General features: G+C 43.2%; 1 protein-coding gene and 1 long non-coding RNA gene across 10 annotated transcripts in view; both read right to left on the bottom strand.

The window, feature by feature from the left end:
- The window catches only part of LOC121136693, a 16,421-nt gene extending 13,685 nt beyond the window's left edge, over window positions 1-2,736 (bottom strand). The window contains exon 1 of the long non-coding RNA XR_005873748.1: window positions 899-2,736. This is a non-coding gene — a long non-coding RNA (uncharacterized LOC121136693). The remainder of the gene's footprint in view (window positions 1-898) is intronic.
- Window positions 2,737-10,655: 7,919 nt separating this feature from the next.
- Itpr1 (inositol 1,4,5-trisphosphate receptor type 1) overlaps window positions 10,656-24,593 on the bottom strand; it is a 343,520-nt gene continuing 329,582 nt past the window's right edge. For all 9 annotated transcript variants that reach the window (XM_021224857.2, XM_013110375.3, XM_005066174.4 and 6 more), the window contains 2 exons: window positions 18,994-19,155; window positions 10,656-12,008 (listed from right to left, as the gene is read on the bottom strand). In XM_021224857.2, the coding sequence (XP_021080516.1) occupies window positions 11,922-12,008; window positions 18,994-19,155 (249 nt within the window). In that variant the 3' untranslated portion in view covers window positions 10,656-11,921. The remainder of the gene's footprint in view (window positions 12,009-18,993; window positions 19,156-24,593) is intronic.

Raw genomic sequence — 24,593 nt, 5'->3', positions numbered from 1 at the left:
ATATTTTGGTTGTGCCTGCTTTATTACACGTAATACAGAAGGACTTTATGATGATATCCTTGCCTATAATTGCTGTTTCCTATTTTCTGTCTCCGTCGCTGTTTTTATTGTGCTCACCCTGATAGTGTGAGGTGCTCTCTCACTGTGGCTCTGATTCATATTTGCACCTTGATTAGCAATGCTGAGTTTTCCCACATACCCAATGGCCATTTGTGTATCGTTGATGGAAAAATGACCCTGTATGCCGTTGATCATCCTAAAAGTTTGTTCATTTTTTATTTGTAAATTATTGCAATTCCTATACCTTTGGGTATTAGCCCCTTATCCGATTTTTGGTGTGCAGGTATTTTTCCCATTCGGTAGTTTATTGTTTCATTGTGGCATTTGTGGTGTCGAAGGTTTTAATCGGATGCGGACTCACTTGTCTGTTTCTGCTTTTGTTGCATCGGCTTCTAGTGCCGTGCTGAAGAATTGACTGAGAAGGCAAAGTCATGAAACTATTCCGTATGCTTTCTTCCAGGATGCTGGTGTGTGTGTGTGTGTGTGTGTGTGTGTGTGTGTGTGTGTGTGTGTGTATGCGCGCGCGCACGCTAAGGATCAAATCCGGAGCCTCACTCAAGTTGGGTCAGCACTCTGCTATTCAGCTCCCCACTAGCTGATGTTACCTTCTTTCCCCCCACTAAATGATCTAGCATTTACTAGTGCACTGGCCAGACAGATGCAAAATCTGCCTTAGGACCCAAGGCTGTATCTCCAGCTACAAACTACAAAGCCTAATCATGTTGATTAGGTTACATATATTGGGGCCAGTAGAGGGCCTGAAGAAGACCCTATCCCAACTGAGTCTTTAATGACAGGTCCTGTTACTCCCAGTGAGAGGAAGAGCAGGGCACCTCACCTTCATCAGGAAAACTGAAGAGTTCTGTGATGTCGAGTTCAGCCTAGGCTCCAGAACACAGTGCAGCAGCTACTCCATCCTGTTTGCATTTGGGGATCGCTGATGGTAATCTCTGTGAAGATAGAGTCCCCTGACCATTGGGTGGGTCTGAAGGCTGTGATGGAGGAAAGGACAAAAATTTGAAGCTGCAGGGGAAAAAGAATTGCTGGACATTCTGGATAAGGTGGGCATATTTTGGCCTGGAAAGGTCTGGTATAGTTTCGACTGTTACTGTTGCTGCTTTATCAATTTGAGCCACCCATATGTCTTGGGGCCAGACCCTTACAGTTGTCTCCCTTAGGTTGAGTTTCAAAGGCAATGCCTTCTGCAGGGAATACAGTCTCGAGCTCTTCATGATGTTTGTAGGTAAGCAAAGCCGTTCTTGATGCTTCTTTGATTCTGTGGAATTGGCTAGATCCTATAGTGTCAAGTGCAAGCAGGGTTCACCGTGATTGCTGAAGGGGTGTGGCTAGGATTCACCATGGACACTGTGTTCATCAAAGGTCTGAGACCAGCTGGCTCCTGTGCTGTCAAGCTCATGGTGGAATCATTTGGCATGATGAAAGTGTCTGTGTTCTGTTGGGCCTTTTTGTTTTTAAGCAGGGTTCTGAAATAATTAGTACTCTGTGAGTGGCCAGCCAGTCCTGATTCCTGGTTCTCTCTCTGCCAGTTTCTTTGTCCATTATTACTTTTGCTAAAGCTTGAGACTAATTTTATTAGGATGGAGAAACAACAAGGCAAACAAGTTGTAAGTCTCAGCAGCTGCCAGAAGAGATAGAGACAGTGAGATGTGTCCATTGAGTCAGTGCTCAAGAAAGCAGGCAGGCTTAGCAGTGGTGGTCAGTCAACATTGCATGGACGGTCGCAAGGGAGTTTCAGAGAATGAGTGCATATGTCCAGAAGGGCAGGGCAAGTGTGCTTAGGATTTTGGCCAGGATCCAAGGAAGAGATAGACAAGGGGGGAAAGAAAAGGTGATGATTATTGAGTTAGAACTCAGAAATGGGCGGGCTTAGCAGAGAGATCTGTCATTAATGCCTCAGTCTTACTTATGTTTAAAGTGCTAACCCTTACAAATGAAACCATCCAACAGAGGAGAAATCTAACCCCCCTCTCTCCCTCTCTCCCTCTCTCTCTCTCTCTCTGTGTGTGTGTGACTGTGTGTGTGTGTGTGTGTGTGTGTGTTCCTAGTTGTCCACTATCAGTAATGGATGTAAAAGGAATTGACTTACTCGTACTCATGTATATAGCTTTGCCCATTTCTGAGATTATTTCGGTAACCAGACTTGTTTAACTTGTTTGGACCTTAAGAAAATGTGTTGTTTCTAATTGTATTCAGATCTCTCAGCAGTTGAAAACAGGAACGTACTTTTCTTCTTCTGTCTGAAAAATATCTTGCCTAGACTTTACTCAATCAAATGTGGTAGGTACAATAGTGGCCTCTATAAAGGCTTCTGTGTCCTAATTCAAGAGCCCTGTGACTGTGTCACTGTATATGGTGAGAGGGGATTTGCAGATGAAGTTGAAGTAAACCTTGGGATGCAGAAATTTCCTGGGTTAGCTGGTCGGGGGAGCAATGTTATGAAAGATGAAAGAAGAGTCAGTGTTACATTGTGCCAAAGACTCAACTGGCCATGTAGCAGGATCCAAACCCAAGGACTCTTCTAGAAGCTGGTAAAAACCAAGGTATAGGTTTTCTTCTTAGGTCCTCCAGGAAACTGTGGATAACCAGATTTTGAGATAACATATTGGTATAATGATGATGATGATGTTAGGGTTCTATTGCTGGGAAGAGCACCTGACCAAGGCAACTCTTAAAAAAGAAGACATTTAATTTGGTGCTGGCTTACAGTTTTAGAGGGTTAGTCCATGGCCATCAAGGTGGGGAGCATGATGCTGGAGCAGTAGCTGAGATCTACATCTTGATCTGTTGGTGGAGAGAGACTGGGTTTCACATGGGCTTTTGAAACCTCAAAGCTCACTCCCAGTGACATCCTTCACGAATATCCATATCTACTTCAAGAAAGTCACACCTCCTAACCCTTCTAACCATTTCACATAGTTCCTCTCTCTGGTGACTAAGCATTCAAATATATGAGCCCATGGGAGCCATTCTAACTCAAATCACCATAGCACCTTAGCCTTCATTTTATTTGGTCATTTGTTACAGGAGGAAATTAGCGTAAAATATACAGCAAGGACTTTTTTTTTAAACAATTACAAAAATTTAAATAGGAGCACCAGTTTTTTTCTTTCTCTTCTTTCCTCCCTCCTTCCCTCCCTCCCTCCCTCCATCCATCCCTCCCTCACACTCCCTCCATCCCTCCCTGCATTTCATTGCCATATAGACTAGGCTCTCTAGCAAGCAGCTTTTGGGTTCTTATTCTTGTCCTCAACTCTGAAGTAGTTAAAAAGTGTGCACACTTAATATGCTACAAAAGATAAAAAGTAGGTCAGGCAGGGTGGTGCACTCTGGGAATTTCAGACTTAGGGAGATTGTAACATGAATTAATAAATGACCCAGATACTGATAATGGGGTTCAAACTTCAAGCTGAAGGTCAGAAAAGGAAAGCAGCTGGCCACTAGCTCTCACCTCCAGCTCAGGCTGAAAGGGCTGATTCATGCTCAAGGTCTTCGCCAAGTCTCAAACTGCTGCCTTTCCTCATTGAGGCTGGAGAACGAATGCCTCACACTGACTACTTGCTCCTGCCTTTTATACCCCTCTAGTGCTGGGATTAAAGGTGTGAGCTATAATTCTCTTTTAGACTGATTCAATCTTGTGTAGATCTGTGTGGCCTTGGACTCACAGAAATCCGTCTACTTCTTAGTCCTGAGTCCTAGGATTAAAGGTGTGTACCACTACCTCCTAGTTTCTGGCTGTTGGGATTAAAGGTATGTATCACCACTGCCTGATCTCTATAGCTTGAGGCTGACTTTGCTTTTCTGAATCCTCAGTCAAGCTTTAATAAATCATAAATAATTTATCACTACAGGAGATGGAGATAATGAGAATTTCAAGTGTGAAGCCTGCCTAGGCTACATAGCAAGACCCTTTTCCCAAAGGCAAACAAAAAAAATGTGTGTGGCCTAACAGAAACAGCATTGGTGCCCTTCAGCATTGGAGCATGGACTGCCAATGTCCCAGGCACCATTAGATGCATGTGTCACCATTCACTTATCCATTTACTGGTTGATGGACATTTTGGTTGTTTCTAATATTGGGTTATATTTATAATTTATGTACAGATTGGTCTTTAATGCTTTTTAAAAATTATTTAATTTGTATGTTCATTGGTGTTTTGCATTTATATATGTGTGAGCATGTTAGATGTTGGAGTTACAGACAGTTGTTAGCTGCCATATGGATGATGGGAATTGATCAGGTGCTTTGGAAGAGCAGTCAGTGTTCTTATCTACTGAGACATCTCTCCAGCCCCAGGTTGGTTTTTTGGTTTTTGTTTTCTTTTTTGAGATAGAGGCTCATGGAGCCCACACTGGGCTGGAACTTGTTAAGTATGTAGCTGAAGATGACCTTGAACTTCTGATCATCCTCTTGCCTCCATCTCCACAGTCCTAGGATTATGGTTGTGTGCCTAGCTTTATGCAGTGCTGGAGATTAAACCCAGAACTTTCTATATGTTGAGTGTCTTAGTTCGAGTTTGTATTGCTATGATAAAGCACCGTGACCAAAAGTTACTTGGGAAGGAAAGGGTTTATATTTCAGGCTTATAGTTCCGTGTTATATTCCATTAACGAAAGAAGTCAAGGCAGGAACTCAAGGCAGGAACTGAAACACAGACCATGGAGGAGTGCTGCTTACTGGTTTGTTCCTCTTGGCCTTTTTAGCTAGCTTTTTTACAGCACCCAGGTCGACCAACCCAGGAGTGGCAAATCAATTAAGAAAATGCTCTACAGATTTGCTTGCAGGCATTCTGATTGAAACATGTTTCTCAATTAAGATTCCTTCTTCCCAGATGACCCTAGCTTGTGTCACATTGACATCAAACTAGCCAGCACACTATACAAACAATCTGCCCACAATGCTATATCCTCAGACTTACATACAAGTTTTTATGTAGACATACACTTTCATTTCTCTTGGTTAAGTTGTTGGAAGTGGGATTTTTGGATAATATATTGTGTTTTAATTTTAGAATCTGCTACATTTTTTTCAAAACGTTTTTTATCAAAATGGTTGTACCATTTTGCCTACCAACAATTGTCAGAATTCCAGTTTAATAGTAGGAGAGGGTACAGAATAACACTGACTCTTCCACTCCACCGCCAAGTCTGTTTGCTGATGTTAGATTTTTTTATGATTAGCAGACATTCTAAACCATGTTTGCTTTATCTCCAGTTGGTGTAGAATGTGACTCAGTAATTTACACATAGTTCCTAAATAAACAAGACATAATTCTTTGCACTACCCCAGATGGCCTTAATTTCCTTATGCCACCTAAGGTGTGTTTCGTCTAAAAACTGACTCAATCATACATGAGCAAGTGTGGCGTTGCCTTTAAGGGTTCCTGGGAGAGGGGTCGTACAGCAGGGAGCATCTGGAGGTACAGGTGGGTATATACGTATTCACACATCCATAAAGACTATCTAAAATCAGAGCATTGTGTCTTGTTTCTGCTTAAGAAAGGAGGTTGAGAGTAGGGGTTTGCTTGTTCAGAGGGATCAATTTAGTTTATGGTTTTGAGTTACAAAGTTGGAGGCATTCTGAGTGGTTGGTTATCTGGTAGTAGCTGTGGGACCTTTAGTTCTGTAGGCTCCTCTTCTTGGGCAACTGGCATATTCATTCTTCCATGAAATCTTGCTCTTTGGCCTTGACTCCAAAAACCCAAGGGAACTCTTTCCCAAATGCACTGGGCTTCTTTACTTGGGATGAACTGTGCCTGGTCCTAACAATAAGAAAACAAACTAGTTGTCACAATATGGCTAAAAATGCTTTCAATTGGGTAGCCATCCTAGACAAGTGAGAGACCCTGTGTAAAAAATTAAAATGTTGGATGACATCCCAGGACTGACACCTGATGTGCATGCACCCGTGTTGTGTGCATTTACATGTACACACAGCAGCAGCAGCAGCAGCAACACCAAAAAAATCCCGAGACTTTCTCATTTCCCCCAGACAGGTAGGCAAGAAAGGTGGGCTATGGATCTCAGCTGGGCTATGCCCAGCACACTGTCTGTGGTGACTGGCTTTGAATCCAAGAGTTCTAGTTCAGTTAGTCTTTCTAACACTTCATCTATGTAACACAGTGTCTTCTTTGAGAAGGCTGAAAAGAAGGAACTTTGTTTTTGTTTCACTGTTGTTGGACAAGATGGTGGGCGAATATAAATGGTTCCTTAGAGGCTGAGAACTTGTTATTCCAGCGGCCCAGAAGGAAGAGACGTGAGCTCTGATCTGTCTTCAAGGGTTTCCTGTGCTTGGTTCTCCTCCTCTAGCATAGACCCATCTTTCACATATCCCTGTCACCGATGCTGAAGGAGAACCATGTCCTCATTATGGGTGGAGTGGAGTGAGAGAGATTGTGAGGAGGGACAGGACCTGAATAGGAATCAGGATTGAAGATCTAAAGTGGCAAAGATCATCAAGAGAGTGTAAACACCTTCCTTAGGCTTTTTGAAATTTTTATGGAAAGTTCTGGGTCTCCACAGTTACGTGCAATATGGCATAGAATTTATATTTAAATGTTTAGTGAAAGACAGTGAAATGGAGGGTGATTCACATGCAAGAGAAACTGTATCATTAACAGGGTTGGGAGGTTCAGATGCTAATCTAAATGAAAATAGTTCATAAACAAAAGAAATACACGATTTCAGACGTTAAATATCTTAGATATTTTTCAAAAAAGGAATTCAGATTTTAAATTCAACATCGAGTGATTATCCGGAAGTTGGGAGTTTTATGACTAAGTTTTTTTTAAATGAATTATTCAGCTCAAACTGATAGTTACAACATAGTTAAAATAAAAATGACTGGATGTGACCCAAACATGTCATGAGAAGACATAAAGATTTAAGATTCCCAGTAACAACAGCAGAGCAGTTCAGTAGGAACGGAAAGTCGCTTGGTTGTGCAATAGCTGGCTGAGACTGGGAGGAGGTGTGAGAAGAAATGTCAGGCACAAGGAATGGCCAATATGGATGGAGTGGACAGAGCAGACCCTTGGTGTGGAGCATCTTCGTGTTCATTGGTACCCATGGGAGGAAATGGAAGGAATGGCCAATATGGATGGAGTGGACAGAGCAGACCCTTGGTGTGGAGCATCTTCGTGTTCATTGGTACCCATGGGAGGAAATGGAAGGAATGGCCAATATGGATGGAGTGGACAGAGCAGACCCTTGGTGTGGAGCATCTTCGTGTTCATTGGTACCCATGGGAGGAAATGGAAGGAATGGCCAATATGGATGGAGTGGACAGAGCAGACCCTTGGTGTGGAGCATCTTCGTGTTCATTGGCATCATTGTGTTCATTGGAGGAAATGGAAGGCTCTCTACCCTTAGGATGGGGAGAACTTAAAACTGCAATGAGGAACGTGAGCTAGCATGAAGACTGTCATCGTTAAGAACCCGGCTCTTTTTATTCCACCATATACCCGCGTGGCATCAGAAAACCTTTAGCCTCTAAGCCCAAGTGGTTCTCAGCCTGTGGGTTGTGACCCTGTTGGAGGGGTGGTTCCAAATGACCCTTTCATTGGGGGTCACCTAAGACCTATGGAAGACAGATATTTACCTTACAATTTGTAAGAGTAACAGAATTACATTGATGAAGTAGCAATGAAAATAATTTTATGTTGGGGGGGGTCACCATAACACAAGGAACTATATTAAAGGTGTCAGGATTAGGAAGGGTGAGCACCCCTGCAAACTTCCCACACCAAGTGAAGAGACTTTCTGAGATGCTGTAAGTGATAAACACACAGAAAGGGGATGGAATGACTTGAAAATAGTCAGTAATGAGAGGGTTAAATTCTTGGATCATACCGTGTATTGTCTAAAGTTCCATCAACATTGGCCCAGCCTATCTCTCTTTTTTATGAGGCGATTACAAAAGTGCTGGCAAATTCTTTCCACCAGTGGTTCCTGCACACAGCACGCACCGATGTTGTGGGACTCTTTGTTGTTGTTCAGAATTCACCTTAGGGGTTTTCTCAAACTCTGCCCTCTGGCTCTATGGTGGTTTTTAGCTTTCTTTTTTCTTTCCAGGCTGGGTGGGTGATGCAGTTTCACTTCTAGGTGTCAGGGTTCTCTTTCACACTGGCTTGTCCTGACCTTAAAGTGTTTTAGGTTGCCTACTTGCTAATTATGTTTTTCAAGTCATACCTCCAGTAATGTAGAAACATTTACTAAACAAGTTCAGAAGACCAGCATTACGGGAGTCCACCTTATGGTCTGAGATGCGGTGTGTACAAGCCAGTGTTGTTCTTTCAAGTTTTCCATGTTGTTAGGTTTGAGGATGTTGAATGAAGGAAGGCTGGTTGTGTTCCTGAATTGGCTGTGGGGTTCTACACATGGCTTCCATTGCTAACGGTAGACAAGTGTTTGTTATGATCGTAATTGTCTTCATTACGATTGCCGTCATAGCTCTCCCCTCAGGTAATTGGGCTCTGATAATCATTCTTAGCTAAAGCCACCCACAAAAACCACACACATGGCGCTTTACTCAAAACTCTACTTTAACCACCACTTTGTGATGCAAAATCAGTGGAATTTTGGGTACTTTCTGTAAAATCGAAATCTTGATGGGGGTTTTCCGACATCCCAGTTGGTTAACAAGTGATGAGTGCAGTGAACAGTACCAAGTGGAGTTGGCAAAACCCCGACTCCTGGGACAGGATGGGACGGCAGTGTAGGTGAGTACTGTCATCTGGAGGGAGCTGCTTTGATTGAGTTGAGATTGGCTTTGCTTTTGAAAGCTGTGGCTAAGCAAGAGGTCTTGTACTAGCTTTCTAGTGTGGAAGGCAGATATGTTAGAGTTTACCTGTTGCTTATCTCTGCCACAGGGTTTTCGGTCTTGACACGGTATCCACACTTAGTCCTTTCTAGCTTATAGACTCTCTTAATGAAAGAGATCTGAAAGGGAAGATCAAGGGGCAGTGTTTTCTATGCAGGAATAACGGTGGGAAGGGGATGACTGCTAAACTAGGCGAGCCCTGTTCTGGAAGGCAGGAAGCCCCTGACTTGGAAGAACTCGCTCTGTCTTGCAGAAGTCAGGAGATATCTGTTTATTTTGCAAGTGACTTTCCCTGTTGAGGCTCTGGGTCTCATTTTTTAAGTTTCATTCCTGCTCTGTGGTTTGGTAGACGGGGCATGTTGTCTTTTAAGTGAGACTCTGTCTCAAAAACAAACAAACAACAAACTTAACCAACCAACCAAACAACAACCCCCCTACCCCCAACAAGACAAGACCTTGGTTTGGCGTGGTGGCAAATGTCTAAGCACACGAAGTCCCAGAGGCTTCCGTGCACGTGAGCACTGCAATGTCATACTTAATAACTTAGCCTGGCCATGCTCCTTCTTCATCTTGGGAGGTAACCTTGAGGGCAACCTGAATCTTGATCCCTGAAATAGAGGTGCCCAAAAAGATGGTGTGGGGAGATCTTAGCCCAACCAGTGATCTAGCAAAGACCACGGGAGCTTGACGTGCAGATGCTGTTGTAGGAGCTTTGGTGTTGACACCCACATTCCCAGGGTAGGACATGCTGCAGGTAAGGTGGAGTGACATTTAAGTTTCCATTATTTTCTGCTGAAGCTGGCAAACTGAATGAAGATTTATATCATTGGTGACAGGATTCAAATGAGACACGACAAACCTGTAAAAGCTGCCACCTGAACATGTCACTGCAGAGCTTTCCATGGAGCTGGATGGGACTTGGGGAGACTCACCACACACTGCCAGCCCTGCCGCCGTGTTGGGTAGCTTTAGAGATCAAAGCAAAGCCCAAGGGAATGAGCAAGTCCTTGCTGGCTGTGCTGTAAGACTGAGTACAGGTGCCATTTTGGTTTTAGGGAAAAAAAGCACGTGTCTCTCGAAGGCTCACCTGAAGATGGAAAAATTTAAACTGACTGGAAAATTGATTTAACTTACCCAGTTTATATATTAGAAGTATTAGTTATGAAACTACCCATTAGGTTAGAATGTAATACTGACCCAGTTCTCTGTGCTGGGTTGGAATTAGTCCTATTTACCAATGCACAGAGAAAAATCAGCATCAGAGAGAGCAGCCAAAGCCAGCTGTACTTCTGAAGGGAACATGTTTTCTCTATATTTGGATTAGAAGAATGAGCTAGCAACACAAACATCATAAACAGTCTATGACAGGTCCCTGACCATGGGGGAGTGGACCCAAACAAACTTCAATGGTTACTGATACTTCCACCTGCTAGATGCCAAGTTAAAGATCCCCATACTAAACAGAGCACCCCAGATCTTGTCACAGCATGCTGGGTGCCTGTGACAGCCTGGTGGCACTCAGTCACCCAGAAGAATGAATTCTGTATCAAGTACCCTCCAATATTTCTTCTACTGGTTTCCCACAGAATATAAACCATTGTTTATTTTCTAAAATCAGGTCAGCATTTCCTGAATTAATCTGGTAATCAAACCAGTTGTAGTTTAACTCTGTCCTAATAGGAAGAAAAGTCCAACTCTGGAATCGCTTCTAAGTCACAAGGAAATGCCAAATGAAAGCCACCAGCCAGTCACCATGTAGTATTCTGCATCATTTATTAAATATAATTATGTATGCATTTACAAACTTGACTTCCTTCAGAACTCTGCTTACAGTTCAGTTTTTAAACTTTTGTGTAGAGATGGTCTAGCAAAACAAGACCCAGGTACAAAACGAGGCAACAGGTAGAAAACTTTTCCTGTTATACTTTGCACCTATCCAGAAAAGAAATCATGTGACAAGGAAATAAAACCAAAACGTGGCTCTTTCAGAAGAATAGCACTGTCAGTGTTCAACTATGCCCCGTAAGGGGGCAGCTATACATCCTAAGGCGGTAGCTCCTACTTTGTCTTATGTGGGTGTATATATATTCGTAATAACCTCTGGCCTACGGTATCATGTTGGTTCAGATGAAGAAAATCTAGAAACCATCAGCTAACTCATTTGACTATCATGTGGCATCAAAATTCACCAGGGAGATGACACTTAATGGCCAGCAATATGCTGTATCCCAAATGTCATGTAAAAAGTTCCCTTTAAAAATATTCATTGACTTCTTTGCAAGCTAAAGTGTTAGCCTCTAACATCGCTCTCTTAAAGAAATACCTTAAATGATTAATTTTGAAGCTTAAAAGTATCCTTGAAACTAAAGTTGCTTTTCTTAAGATGAATGCTGTTTGAACAGTTCACAGACCTGGAGTTATCACTAGGAGACAGGGCACCAATGCCATTAGCAACGAGAAACAGCATAACCGTAGGATAATTACAAGGTACAAAATTGCTCAGGGGCCAGAAACTCGCTATTAATATAATTTTGGCAGCAGCATCATTTGATATTTAACCATTTATTACATAAGTATTAACATATCAGCTTCAAAGACACACACTCCCTGTAGGACACTCAGGAGTTACCAAGTTATGGTGATTGCATAATTGTATTGCACAGTTTTATAAAAAACATAAATACTGGCTATTCTAGTTTTAAATACAAAATACATGTCATATACTTTTAAATCTATAATCTGGTTCAAGTGCAAATCAGGTACTTTCTGTAGTCCTTCCAAAAAAGGCATTTTTAATGTTTTTGGCACTGGTGACACATCACCATGCCAACAGAGCTAATTACAATACATAAGTCCAAACCTCTGAGAGTACCAATCATATACATACAATACAAAACTGAGTATTTACAAATGTACTAAGCACACATGGAACCTTAGTGGGCGAATGAGAACTAACGAGCCATACCCACACTGATGATAATTTAAAGAGGGTGAGTAGAGAGAGTGCCCCCGTCTCGTTTGCTTAGGCTGGCTGCTGTGGGTTGACATTCATGTGAGGAGGATGTCCTAGAAGGCCGATTCTTTGTTTCTGCTTCCTCTGTTCTGTCATCTGGAAAGTTAAAAAGTTTCATCATTACAGTCAGACACTTCCTGTACGTCAGGTCACACACTGAACCATAGATTTACCTCTGTGGTTACGGGTTATACTGAAACCCACTTTCTACAAATAGTGTACTCACACACACACACACACACACACACACACACACACACACACACACACACACACACACACACACAGCTTCAAAAAGGGCATCTTCCTCCGCAGAGCGGGGAATTCTGTGACCCATCATGCAGGGTGACATTGTCAAAGGTACTGCTTGCTACTTGTTTCACAGAGAAACAAAAGAGAGAAGCAGCAGCAGCTTGGAGATTATTTCTGAAAGCCATTTCCAAGTGATGTAGAGACTCATTGGAAAATGGTAGCTTGCTTTGATTACAATACATCACTGTATAGGAAAGTGGTGTTTTTAGAATCCCTGGGTCTGGCACTTTGTGCCCACATTCTTCAGGGGGTCTTGGGTACTTCTCCTCAGTGATTTTGCAAGGTCAGAAAAAAGCTACCTGGTTCTTCTAGGAAAGAAGAGAGGTCCTCACAACCCCAAGATACTGGGTAACTAAGGCTATACAAACAGTGCTCTGGCCACTAGTGCTGTGAGCAGGCACTGGATTTCGGAGCTCATCGGGAGACACTGTTTCTCAGTGTGGGTCCCCATGGAAAAAATGTATTCACAGACCGAAGTGAGGGGTTGATTTCCTTCTGGCTGTGGGGCTGAGCTCTCACTCAGACCTCTAGCTTTCTCCTGGGAATTTTAGGACTCCATTCTCTGCCTGAGAGTTTTCTTAGCATTGTAAGGACTGCTTCTGGACTTGAAGCTCACAAGTTAACTACAATAAAAGGCTGTATGTATACATATTAGATGAACTTATGTGCAAATAGCATAAGGCTTAGGGTAGGACAGTAAAAAAAACTTTGGAATTAGACAGCCACTGAGCTCAATCTCAAATGTTACTTATCTTCTGCCAGTTTGTTCATTAGTCTGTGTATTGAAGGTAATTCCTGTCTGGTGGGTAGAAAGCTAAGGGCATATGCAGATGCCTTAGTACAGTGTCACATACAGGATGCTTAGGTTTCAGTTTTCACCTCAACTGATTTCCGGTGCATACCTAGTACACTTAACTTTGGTTCCAGTTTAAAGTGGCTGCATTTTGCTTTCTCAAAGCAGAGCTTCTAACAGTTTAAGCCCAAGATACTATTTTTGGGCTCCCATGGAAATACTTTATTATAATTTAGACAAAAAGATGAGCAAAGTGAAGGTTTTTGCAAGGAACTGAATGAAGATACTCTAGCCAGCCTCCAAAGTTTCCATTCACGAGTTCATCCAAGAACGGAGATGGTTCACATGGCACATGGAATACATTCATTGTTACGTTAGCATGCTAGTTACCTGCTCATCTTATCGTCTGACATTTCAGATAGGGGAGCTCAGGTTTGTTCACTTCAGCTGCTCTCTAGACAGGCAACCTTGTGAGGGGATCCATTTATAATCTTGATAATTCCAAGTATTTAAAGGTCTTAGAAATCTTGGCATGCTCACCCTCTGTAGAACGGGTCTTCCCAACACGTCCACGTTTAGGAAACTGCAGATACCTTACAGCTTAAACCTGGCCCATACAACCTTCTCAGTAAAGCTTTCTGTAACTGCCATTACCAGAGGGCATCTTTACATATGCTGGCCTCATCCTGCTCAGTAAGTCAGTTACTTTGTCTTAAGTTCTCTACTGTTTAGCAAGTGAGTGCTTGGCTTCACGTAGAGCCACCAACGGCTCCCTACCTTCCTCCTGGTCCTAGTCTACTTTCATTTTGTTTCTTTTAAGCTGGCCAGCACATCATATTCCCTCCATCACAAACCTGAAAGGTCCATAGTGTTGTAGGCTACTAGCCAGTTCTTAAAACCTGATCATTCAAGTCCCAATACATATGTATCTGATTTTGAGTGTTTCCATAGAATGGTTCATAGGTACCACAACTACTCAGCAAAAACATAAAAATATAGACAAAAGGGACCACAAACAGTTTGATACATTGGGTCTGCTGTGGAGGCCCAGAAATATGCATTTCTAACGAGTTTCTGGATGCCAAAGATGCTGGCCTGTTTTTTGAAGAGCTGAGCATGTACATTTTGAGCATATCATTATATACTTCAGGGCCTCCTTTTCTTACATGACGGCAGGTCTTAGAGACGGTTCTCTGCAGCTGAGTATGCAACAGTGTACCATTTGACAGTGTGATCTGCATCAGCCTTGGCCTTTTAGACAGGAGGAAGCCATTTAACCCAAACAGCTTCTGTCTTTACTAGCTCCATTCAAACGTTTCACACATACAACCTGTCTATCTTACCATTAAGGCACCCACTCAATATATGTGTAACCATTATTGCGTCAGGAAATAGAAATAATGACCCAAATCTATTCCAATCTCACATAGTGTACTCACTGGAACATCCAGAGCAATGATGGCCCCTGATAAAAGTCTCCATCGGAGTCACACCGAGGTACCTGAGTCATGTGAAATGCCCTAGCTGTAGAATATTACAAGTTCTCAGAGTCTCCATTTAGGTGAGGATGGACAGCTGAAGCCAGGCTGTGCTTCATAACTATACAGATACAGAAATTGCCTTGAATGTCTCTGTGCTGCCTTTTAGCTCTCCTCTATAGCTTTATAAATCAGATGGAAGCAACATCAAAAAGACATTGCTTGAGAAGACTAGACACAGCACGGTGATCATGAAGTCATTAAAAGTTGGCACAGGAAGGAGGCTCATTGACAGTGCACAGATACCTTAGTATGGCTCAAAACAGATCCTAACACTCTCGGCAAAGTTTCCAGTTACACGTGGAGAAACATCCTGGTTACTGAGATCCCATATAACTAATGAAGTCTAGTAACCAGAATTCTTTCCTATGGTTCTGTAGAGTCAGTGAGGCGCAAATGATGAGCCCCAAATGCTCAGAAGTTAAACAAAACAAGAAGAACAACAACAACCCCCCCAAAAACCCCTCCAAAACACACGGTCTGCTGAATATGATTATACTGCTTCTGTATTTTTGCTCAGCCCCTCAGAGGTGCCCTCCTACTAAGCTAAGTTCTATCTCACTGGGGAACTCTTCCTCAGACTCTGAATGAGGAATGAGTAACCCTGAGAAGGCTGTGGAGCAATGACTGCAATCTTTCCCTAAGTTCACTGTGAGGAAAGCCTTTGTCCATTCCCACAGAAACCAGTTTAGCCCTCTGCAACATACTGTGTTTAACTGTATTTCTCCTGTGTGTTGTCTTGGTGGGAGACAGCTAGTTCTAGAAAGTAAACACTTTTTGCCTTTGTAACCTTGATACCTAGTGCTGTGTGTGACAAACATGGCTGAGTGTTGGTTGGCATGAGGAGTTGGGTTAACCTGAGTGTATTGCCATTCCTTGAGCATGCCATGTGCTGTCATGCTTTTGCTCATGCTGCTTCCTTTCCTGGAAGGCCCCTCCTGTAGTTCTCTGCCAGCCCAGAAGCTACCTGCTTGTATGATTACAGGAGCTATACCACTTTCTGACTCTAAGCCAAGGTTGGGCCAGCCTCCTCTGTGGTTCCATGGAACTTCATTCATACCTTCTCTTTGTTTCTTGCTAAACACAGGGTCCTAGAAGGCAGATGTCTTGGCTCTCTTTCATGAAAAAGGCAACATGCTAATATAATTTAGATGTTCAAGCACTTCTTACATTCCTAGCATGACAGATATGGGTCACTGTCCTATAGGAAGCCAGTCACATTTTCAAGAAAATTAACTTTTTGATTAGTATTTGCTCTTTTGCATTATGAAGGAAACATGCAAAAAATTATGAAGTTCTTACATTAGTCTTCCTCCTTGGAATAAGGATGTAAGAGAATCACATTTAGTATTCAGAATCTCTTGGGAGGGGAAACTTGGAGATGAGATGCATCATTAATACTTAGAATAGCAATCCAGTCAGACTGAACACCTGACACCAGTAATCATGTTTTTACTAATATCCTCACAAGGACTTCTCCTCCAGTTGTAGTTTAGAAAAACAACCACCAAAGATCTCTAGCCCAGTAAAGATTAAAACCTAAAGTCATTCAGTCTTAAATGCTTGCTCGCTCCATTGCTGGTTGTTCGATTAGAACATCTACAAAATAGTTATGGGATGAAGCAATTTTTAGATTTCCCAGTGAATGGCAGTCTTTCATGACCACAGTAAAAATGTCTATGACAGAGTTTCTTGTTCTTGAATCATTTGTGGGACTTTTAGGTTTTAAGCCATTTTGTTGCCTTTTGTGGGCAGGAATTTTTGCAATGGCCAGAACCAAATCTGTAACATGTCACTAGGAGTTCTTATACACAACAGCTTAAAAACATGTTTAAAAGTCTCCTAACACCAAACCTAATAGCATTCAAACTCTTCAGGCTGGTTCTGAGGTGATGCATTACAGGCTTGTTAGAGTTAGAGCAGGGAAGCAATTTCTACCTCCCTTTGAATGAAACAACCCTCCATGCCCACAAAGCAACTATAGTCTATTTTTTCCCCTGTGTTTCTGAGCATCTCAAAACTTGAACAGTTTAATCCTGGTAAAGAACTTCAAAATGTGCTATTACATTTCCATGCTTCTTTGTAGCCTATAACACTTTCCAAGAAAAAAAGAAATGGTTCAATTTCAGAATCACTCACAGGGGAAGGGCTTTCTAAAGAGTGGTTCCAACTGCCAACTTGAAAACTAAAAAGTGATGAAAGAAGGGCAGGGAATTGAACAGTTGAAACCACACAGGGTCTAAGGTGAGTTCATGAATCGTAATCTACGTTAGTCAAATGTTAGTTCAATAGGAATAGCTCTACCCCAACCCAAGTTTACAAAAGCTGAGTGTCTGCTATGCTTGGCTGTGCATATGATAGGGAATGTGTCCTCAGAACCATGAAATAAGGTTTTTCAAAAAAAAAGGGGGGGATTTAAAAAGTTAATCACAAAGGACAAACTGAATACCAAACAGAGCAAACAAACTCAAAACAAAGCTACTCAACACATGAAAGCAGGCCAACAACAGAGGATTAGGGCTTCACACCCTCATGCTGTGATGTACCATGGGATAGAGTTCCCAAGAGCCTTCTATACTCCTTGTTGTCCTCATCAGGGAAACCAGGAACCGGTAAGATGACCCAATGAGTGTCTCCCTACACCTGACATTCTTGCTGTGTTTCCTCAGCCCCTCACGCCTTGGACATGGTTCACTGGTTTGTGAAGTGTGGCTTGAGGCAGCTTCTGAGTCACCCTCAGTGACACTGGAGAATGACTGACTCAGCACTACATGGACAAGGATTTTCAACAGAGCCCAAAGCGAAGGGCTGACTTGATTTTACCACCATAGAATGCTCAAAAACATGATAGTTTTAAGCAACTCCTCGGCAAACTGGAGACACCCAATTGTTATTGTTCACATTAACAGAGCATGCCCCTACAGAGCCTCTGGGGAAGAAAATGAGAACGAGTCATGAGGAAATGAGAGGAGGGGGGTTGCACTGCAGAGCTAGGTGGCCCCAAAAGAGGCAGTTCGGATACCCTGTACATGAAGTGCCGGAGAACACTGAAAAATGTCACAGGCGCCACGGGAAGCTCCTGTGTTTAAGTGTCTTGGATCAGAGTCTAAGATTTGTTGTTTTGCACCTAATTTAAAACATCTGATTTGACTGGGCCTCTTGATGCCACAGCTATCCCAAGTGGGAGGCAAAAAAAGCTTGCTAGGTTCCCCCAGGCTCTCTGGGGCTGAAGGGATAGAGGCAGACACAACTATTGATGTATTCACGAGTCAGCTGGGTCCTATAAGACACCCGCTAGAAGCCTCACAGCAGGGCAAAGTGTTCTAGTTAAATCTTCATTGCTTTACTTATTTAGGTTATTATTCACTTTAGGAAGCTGCCAAGCTCTGGGTTGTAGGCAGCTCCTATCAGCGAGGTCACCTTTTCTCATTGGTCTTTTATTATCTGCATCTTAGTGCATTTGAAGGAAAAGAACTTGAGGCCAAATGGTATCTTAGGGCACAGATGGGCAAAATTCAGCTGGAAAGGAAATATAATTGAAAGCTGAATTATTAAAAATGCTCTTTAAACTGTCTCCAAGAAGTGTTTATCGTAGGCCAGCTCTTCTGTAGTTACGAAGTACACACAAGTAATAGGTCACCCGTGGATACACCTTGCCACTGACCTAGGGCAGGGCCTGTTGGGTACCTACCACTGTGCAGGACATACCGTCTGGTCTACGGTGCGGTTTAAAATGCCTTCAGAAACAGAAGATGCTGAGCTGTGTCTGTTGGTGTGCGGTTGTCCCAGTGAGACTGCTCAGTGTCCCTGGCTCAAGTTCTTGACCCAGAGCGGTACCTATCACTACATCCCCTGTGACTGATGTGTTCTTAAGGCATCCAAGGTGTGCAAGGTGTGTGTGTAGGATAATATGCCAGATTTGGTGTAAATCTGTCATCTCTTGTCAGCTTCTGTGTTCCAAGGGGCAGGATGGGAGCTGTGTTTCTGAGAGGACTAGAAAGGCTTCCTAAGACTGGTAGCTTCTCTTGGGATGTAGAGTTTTAAAACCCTGGGTGAACACTTGAGAAATCATAGGGCTAAGAAGCTAAAGCAGAAGTAGGTGCATACGCTCCCATATATGAGTCAAGTCCCAAAGGCTTCAGCTGTATGAAGCATGTTGTCGTTGTTGGCCAATGCTTTGCCCAAGTCGTTTCTGTATTAAAATTACACCCTTAGCAGTGCAGATGCAGTGACCCAGCTGCACAGAGGGCAAGGACAGCAAAGGCAGAGACTATGAGGGTGTGAGTTTGTCGTCTGACACCCAGTCCCCTCTATGGAGGGGAGATGCTTCAACACTGTAGCAGGAACACTGCCCATCTCTCCATCAGATCTGAGGTATGTGACAGTGAGTGGGATGTGTGCAGGCTGTGGGGCCAGCTGTGGGGTTTCCCTCCCTTACCTGGTCCTTTAGTTCTGACAGCTGGCCAGAAAGGTTGGTGACCAGCTTCATGGTGGACTCCAGCTTCTCCTGTAGGTTCCTCAGCTCGTTCTGTTCCCCTTCCGAATCGCTGCTGACCAGGGACATGGCTCGCATCCTGGGGAACCAATCAAGGTTTCTTTCCTAGGATGCACATGGGAAAAAAGCAGGAGTTACTTCAAGGTAGAAATAAGAAGAGCCATCCTTTCATGCCATCTTTCCCATGGACCTTCTCTCATGCTGCTAGCTCTGCCTGGGGTAGAACTAATAATGATCTGAGTATGGAGGCCAGGGGTTGATGCCGGGGGTCTTCCTCATTTGCTCCCCTCCCCATCTTTTTTTTTTTTTCTTGAGACAGGTCTCCCGTGGTGCTAATAGGCCTCAAAGTCACTACGTAGACCAGGCTGGCCTTGAACTCACAGAGATGTGGCTTCTTCTGACTCACAAATGCTGAGATTATTTTGAGAAAAGGTGTCTCACTGCATGTGATCTCAACAACTTGGCTAGACACTGTGGCCAGCAAGCCCTAGGTATCTCCACCTCTCTAGGATTGCAGGTATGCGCCTCCTCATCTGATTTTTATGTGGGTTCTGAGGATCAAAGCACGGGTCCTCATGTTTATGCAGCAAGCACTTTACTGACTGAGCCAATTCCCTAGCCTACAAAAGTTGTAAGTAACACAATGGAACTCTTAATTCTTGCAAGAGGAAATTGCTGCAAAATTAAATGTAAGTGGAAAGTAGGCTTCTAATTTAAGGTCCTGACTGCAAACATTGACACCACCACTATGGCTTCCATCTTTGTTACTATGGCTCCCATCTTTTTGCCACTATAGTTCTTGTTCAGGCAAAATTATATGGCTAGCAAGCTTTGTTTCAGAGTAGGGCAAAACACACAACAAACTTCAGTAATCTTTAGGTTACACACATTCATGGGCACTGAACAATTCACATTTCTGCATAGCCTATACCAGAATGTTTCATTTTGCCCAACTGAAATCCCACCCAGCTTATACACCCCTTGAAGCCACCCAGGTTTCTGTCTGTCTCGGAGTCTTTGACTGCTCTAGGTACTTCATACCATGCTGTGTTCAAAGAGAATTACACTGGAAAAAACGAAACTGTCTGCAAGCACTCTAAAAGTGAAACCAATGTTACGTTCCCACTTGTTCTGGCATTTTTATGGACAGATGTGTGATTTGCTTGGGAAAAGGGATTGTTAATGGATGGAAGATGAGGAACAGCCTCCACAGTTCATTTCCACTTTGTGAGCTTATGGAAGATTCCCTGTGTCTCTTCCAGCTTGCAGTGGGTGATAGATGCTGCCCACTGTACAAGGCAAGGCCATTTGGCCACATGCCCCACCCAACTCTATCCTTTTGATGTTACAGCTTGTACATGTGAACAGTCATTCTCACCTCTGGTTAGCAAAGTGGGACTTTTCCTTCTCTCACCTCACTTCCTTCTGCCCATGATGCCTTTCTCCTGAATAGCATGCCTCACACTCAGGTTCTGAACAGAGGGGCAGGAATGAATAGTAAGATCCAGGGTGACTGACTCATTTCAGATCTAGCCAGTGTCATTCTCACCTGGACCGCTTTGATCTTATCAGTGTATACTGCATACACTTTTCAAAACACCCCTGCAAGCAAGAACAGTGTACTATTGTTGCTTTGATCTACTATAGGCTCTCAGCATCTTTCTGAGAGTCTGTCTTTTCTGATACTAATTATTTTTGTCTTTGTGAACCATATGGTCTCTGCTATAACTACCCTTGCCCACTTCCCAGACGGCCATAGGCATTATGCAAAAGAAAAGATGCAGATATATGCCCATAAAACATTATTTACAAATGCTGGTGGCTCACTGGGTTTGGACTTTGGACTTGTGTTGGCCAACTTCTATTGTACATAACAGAGGCTGTTAGTCTGCTTCAAATAAAAATCAATTCTCTGTGAGACCCAAGCCTCACATCAGTTGACACAGTAACTGTGACCATTAAATTGCTTCAGCTAAGGTGATCTTGCAGGAGAAGCCATGCAAGGACCAGGTGCAAAATAAATGAAGAAGGCAAGCCACATGCTAGCACATCTATATTTTTGGGGCAGGGGAAGCCTCAAATTCACAATGTAGCTAAGGCGACCCTGAACTCATGATCCTCCTGCTTCTACCTCCTGACTGTTTGAATAATAGGTATGTACCACCATGTCCACTTATGTCGCTCTGGGCAAGTATTCTACCAATTGAGCTATATCCCCAGCTCAGTAACAGCTTAAGACACCAGGGGAATCGAGGAACTCATTCCCAGGAGATCACTACTCTGTAAGGTGAGGGCTGGGAGTGCCTCTATGGAGTGACTAGACCACAGGAGACAGTCAACGCTTGTAGGAGGGTGGAGTGCTCCTTCATGGACTTTACTCCCACAAGCTTAAATAGTAAACATGAAGTGCTTATGCTTTTGCTTTTCTGCTGAAAGAGAAAAATGGCAGTGTCTACCCTGCTATACCCCATGATAAACATTCATGCTACCTTAGATTCATTTTAATCAATTTATCGACAGAGTGACAGGTAAAAGATTAAATCCATAAAACACACCATTTCAAAGCCACTAGCTTAAAAACCAAGTGTTTCTCTGCCAGTTTCCTACAGGACAGCTTCAGTAACCTGCCATTCATGGGATTCTACAATCTGTGTCTATTAAATCAGACATACCACTCCATGTGCCCACCAAGGAAGCAGCTCATATTCAAGGGTAAGGAACCTCAGGTTTTAGAAGTCAGCGGCACGGGGCTGATGGGCAGTGGACTTTCTGTCATCAGTGTAAACTAACCTCTGTGAAGGGACAGAGGGATGTTGGGGCTTAACTGACAAAGGGATCCCACAAAAGTCCACTTAGCCATCAGAGGCCTGAGATAACCAGCCTTGCTGCTATAAATTTTTGTAGAATGATTCCAGAGGAGGAGAGCAAAGATCCTAAATCCAGCTGTCACTGTCAAGCTCTGAAGAAGGTACAGATACAGCATCAGCTGGGATGTAGCGAAGTACACATCTCACCATCACAGGTGTGAGCAACTCAAGTTCTGACTTGGGTGTGGGAGACAGGACTAATGCCCATTTTCCAAATCAGATCTTAAGAAGTAACTTGTATTTACAATTGCATATCACTGCAACTAAGTATACGGTGGGTGTCTTATAGTTATTTGATCTCAAGTATGTATACGAATTGAAAATATTTTAAAAGCCTAACATTCAACATAAAGTAAAGGAGCCCTTATTTCATAAACTTGGCACTGAGGATGGTGCAGTGGCCGCACAGGTGTGGACAGTGTGTCTAGGTCCTGGGGCCTCTTTAAAAGCAGGGCTTCCATTGCCAGATTTCTGCAATGGAAATGAGGACAGTGGATGTCTAGGCAAGAAAGAGCAGGCTGTGCTGAGTCAAATAAGCTACAGAGAGAAACACTGAGGACAGAACCTGCTATAGAACCATCTTTGTAAACTGTAAATGTGTATTACTCTCATTGGTTAATAAAGAGCTAATTGGCTTATAAAGGAAGATTGGGTGGGAGAGCCAGACTAGGAGAATGCCGGGAAGAAGAAGGGTGAAATCTGACAGTCACAAGCCAGACACGGAATAAACAACATGGGGAGTTCACAGATGAGGAGCCTTGGGGCAGTACACAGATTAATAAAAGGGGTTAATTTAAATTGTAAGAACTGGCTGCAGACAAGCCTAAGCTATCAGCCAAACATTTGTAATTAATATGTCTCTGTGTGGTTTTTTTTGGGGGGGAATGACTTGCAGGACAGAAAAGTCTGCTTACAGAACCCTAGTGACCAGTGGGCAAGTATCTTCTGTACAGAAGGCTTAAAGGAGGCCAGTGTTGAGCTCTTAAGGGAGCATGCATGAGGATATCCTCAATAGAACAGGGGTAGGGTAGGGTGGGGAGGGTGGGCAAAGGTGTAATTCCTTCTCCAGTGTGGCTGGAGAAGGAATGTGAGAGCAGACAGGAAGGTAGCTTGTACTGTAGGTGTATAGTGTCATGATGAAGAGTCTGGAATAGGAAGAGAGACAGGAGCTGTGTGAAGCAGGAAATGGAGGAAAAGAAAGGAAAGATGTGAGGGAAGAGACTCCACCCTACCAGATGTGGAGCATGCACGGTGAGTTGTCACAGGCTCATCTGTGATTAACTTATTATTGCTGTGCAAAGAGATGCTCCAAGGCCAAACTGGTAGTGAGCTCATCTACGGTCACACTCTCAAATCCCCCATGTGCTCAACTGCTTAGCAAACCTTCTATAAGATGACAAGACAGATTTCCAAAGAGTCCATGTAAACGGGGTGTTCAAAAGACTTCAGAAGATCCATGCATGGGTGTGCACACAGCTTCGAATTTAGGGAGCAGTAACACATGCCTGAACAGTGACAGATTACAAATGAGATTGTGCTATGGCAAATTTGCACTTTCTGTAGCACATGTAATTTCCACCCTCCTCCCTGCTCCAGCAGTGACTGCAGGAAGGTCATTGAACACATGCAAAATGCACTCTTCTTCCACCTAAGAGTCCTTGACTCAACTTTTACTTTTTTCTTTTTCCTGCTCCATACATCGAACAACCGTGACCCTGGGATATGAAGGCCCTACTCAAGGTGTCCATAAAGCCACCCACCCACAGAGATAATGCATCTTTAAACCACAGTAAACTGAAAGAGTGATGTGGAACACTCTTTCAAACTTAGGTAGCATCCATCACTACAATGAAAGGCCATGTGTTTGCTGTGGGTGACTATGGGTCATGTGTTCTAACCCTGGGATAACCTTCACTCTCCATTTCTTAGGTGATCTTCCATGCAAAGGTAGGCAAAAGGGTTTTCTGGGTTAGACCCTTCACTGTAAATTCTCCTTCACTGCCTCCTTTTATTTGTAGTATGAAACTTGGGTAGGAGGAACCCCACTAAAACCCATACAAGACAAGCTCAATGGAACAGATCTGAGTTCTGTGGTGGGCAGACCCTATCCTGTTCTGCACTGAAATGAACGGGTTCTTTGAATGTGAGGTCTTTGGTATCGCCAGTATTTTAATTAATCACTGGCTGTCAGGTCAAATCTCCAATTATGAAGTAATTAAAATTAATTAGCAATTTTAGTCAAACTCTCAATTTCCAGGTGGTTTTGCACGTGGCTCAGTGGGACCAGCTCCTGCTGGTGTAAGGTTTCTCAGCAAGAGGATTCTGATCTACATGGGGAATCAATCTGAAAAGAATATTCCAATCACAGTGGAGGTGCTGTGTGTGTGTGTGTGTTAGGGGAGTGTTGGCGGTGGCGGTGAATTCGGATCCTGCGACTTTTTATGTCATTACTAGCTTGTCGTCCACAACTGCTGTCACCCACAACTCTCCAGCCAGAGTGTGAATTCCTGTACATTAATGTTTGCAGATTCTCGTCCTGAGGTCTAGTCAGGATCTAAAGCATGCCATTGTCTTGGTTTTTCTTGCATTTCTGGGAAAGTCATCTTGTGACCATGACATTCTGTTTATAAATGAATTCTCATTGTGGGGAATGTATGCAGTTGGGGTGCGGGTGTC

This window comes from Mesocricetus auratus, unplaced genomic scaffold (assembly GCF_017639785.1).
Source record: "Mesocricetus auratus isolate SY011 unplaced genomic scaffold, BCM_Maur_2.0 Super-Scaffold_100676, whole genome shotgun sequence".
Lineage (NCBI taxonomy): Eukaryota > Metazoa > Chordata > Mammalia > Rodentia > Cricetidae > Mesocricetus > Mesocricetus auratus.
This window is presented reverse-complemented; position numbering and strand designations above follow the sequence as displayed.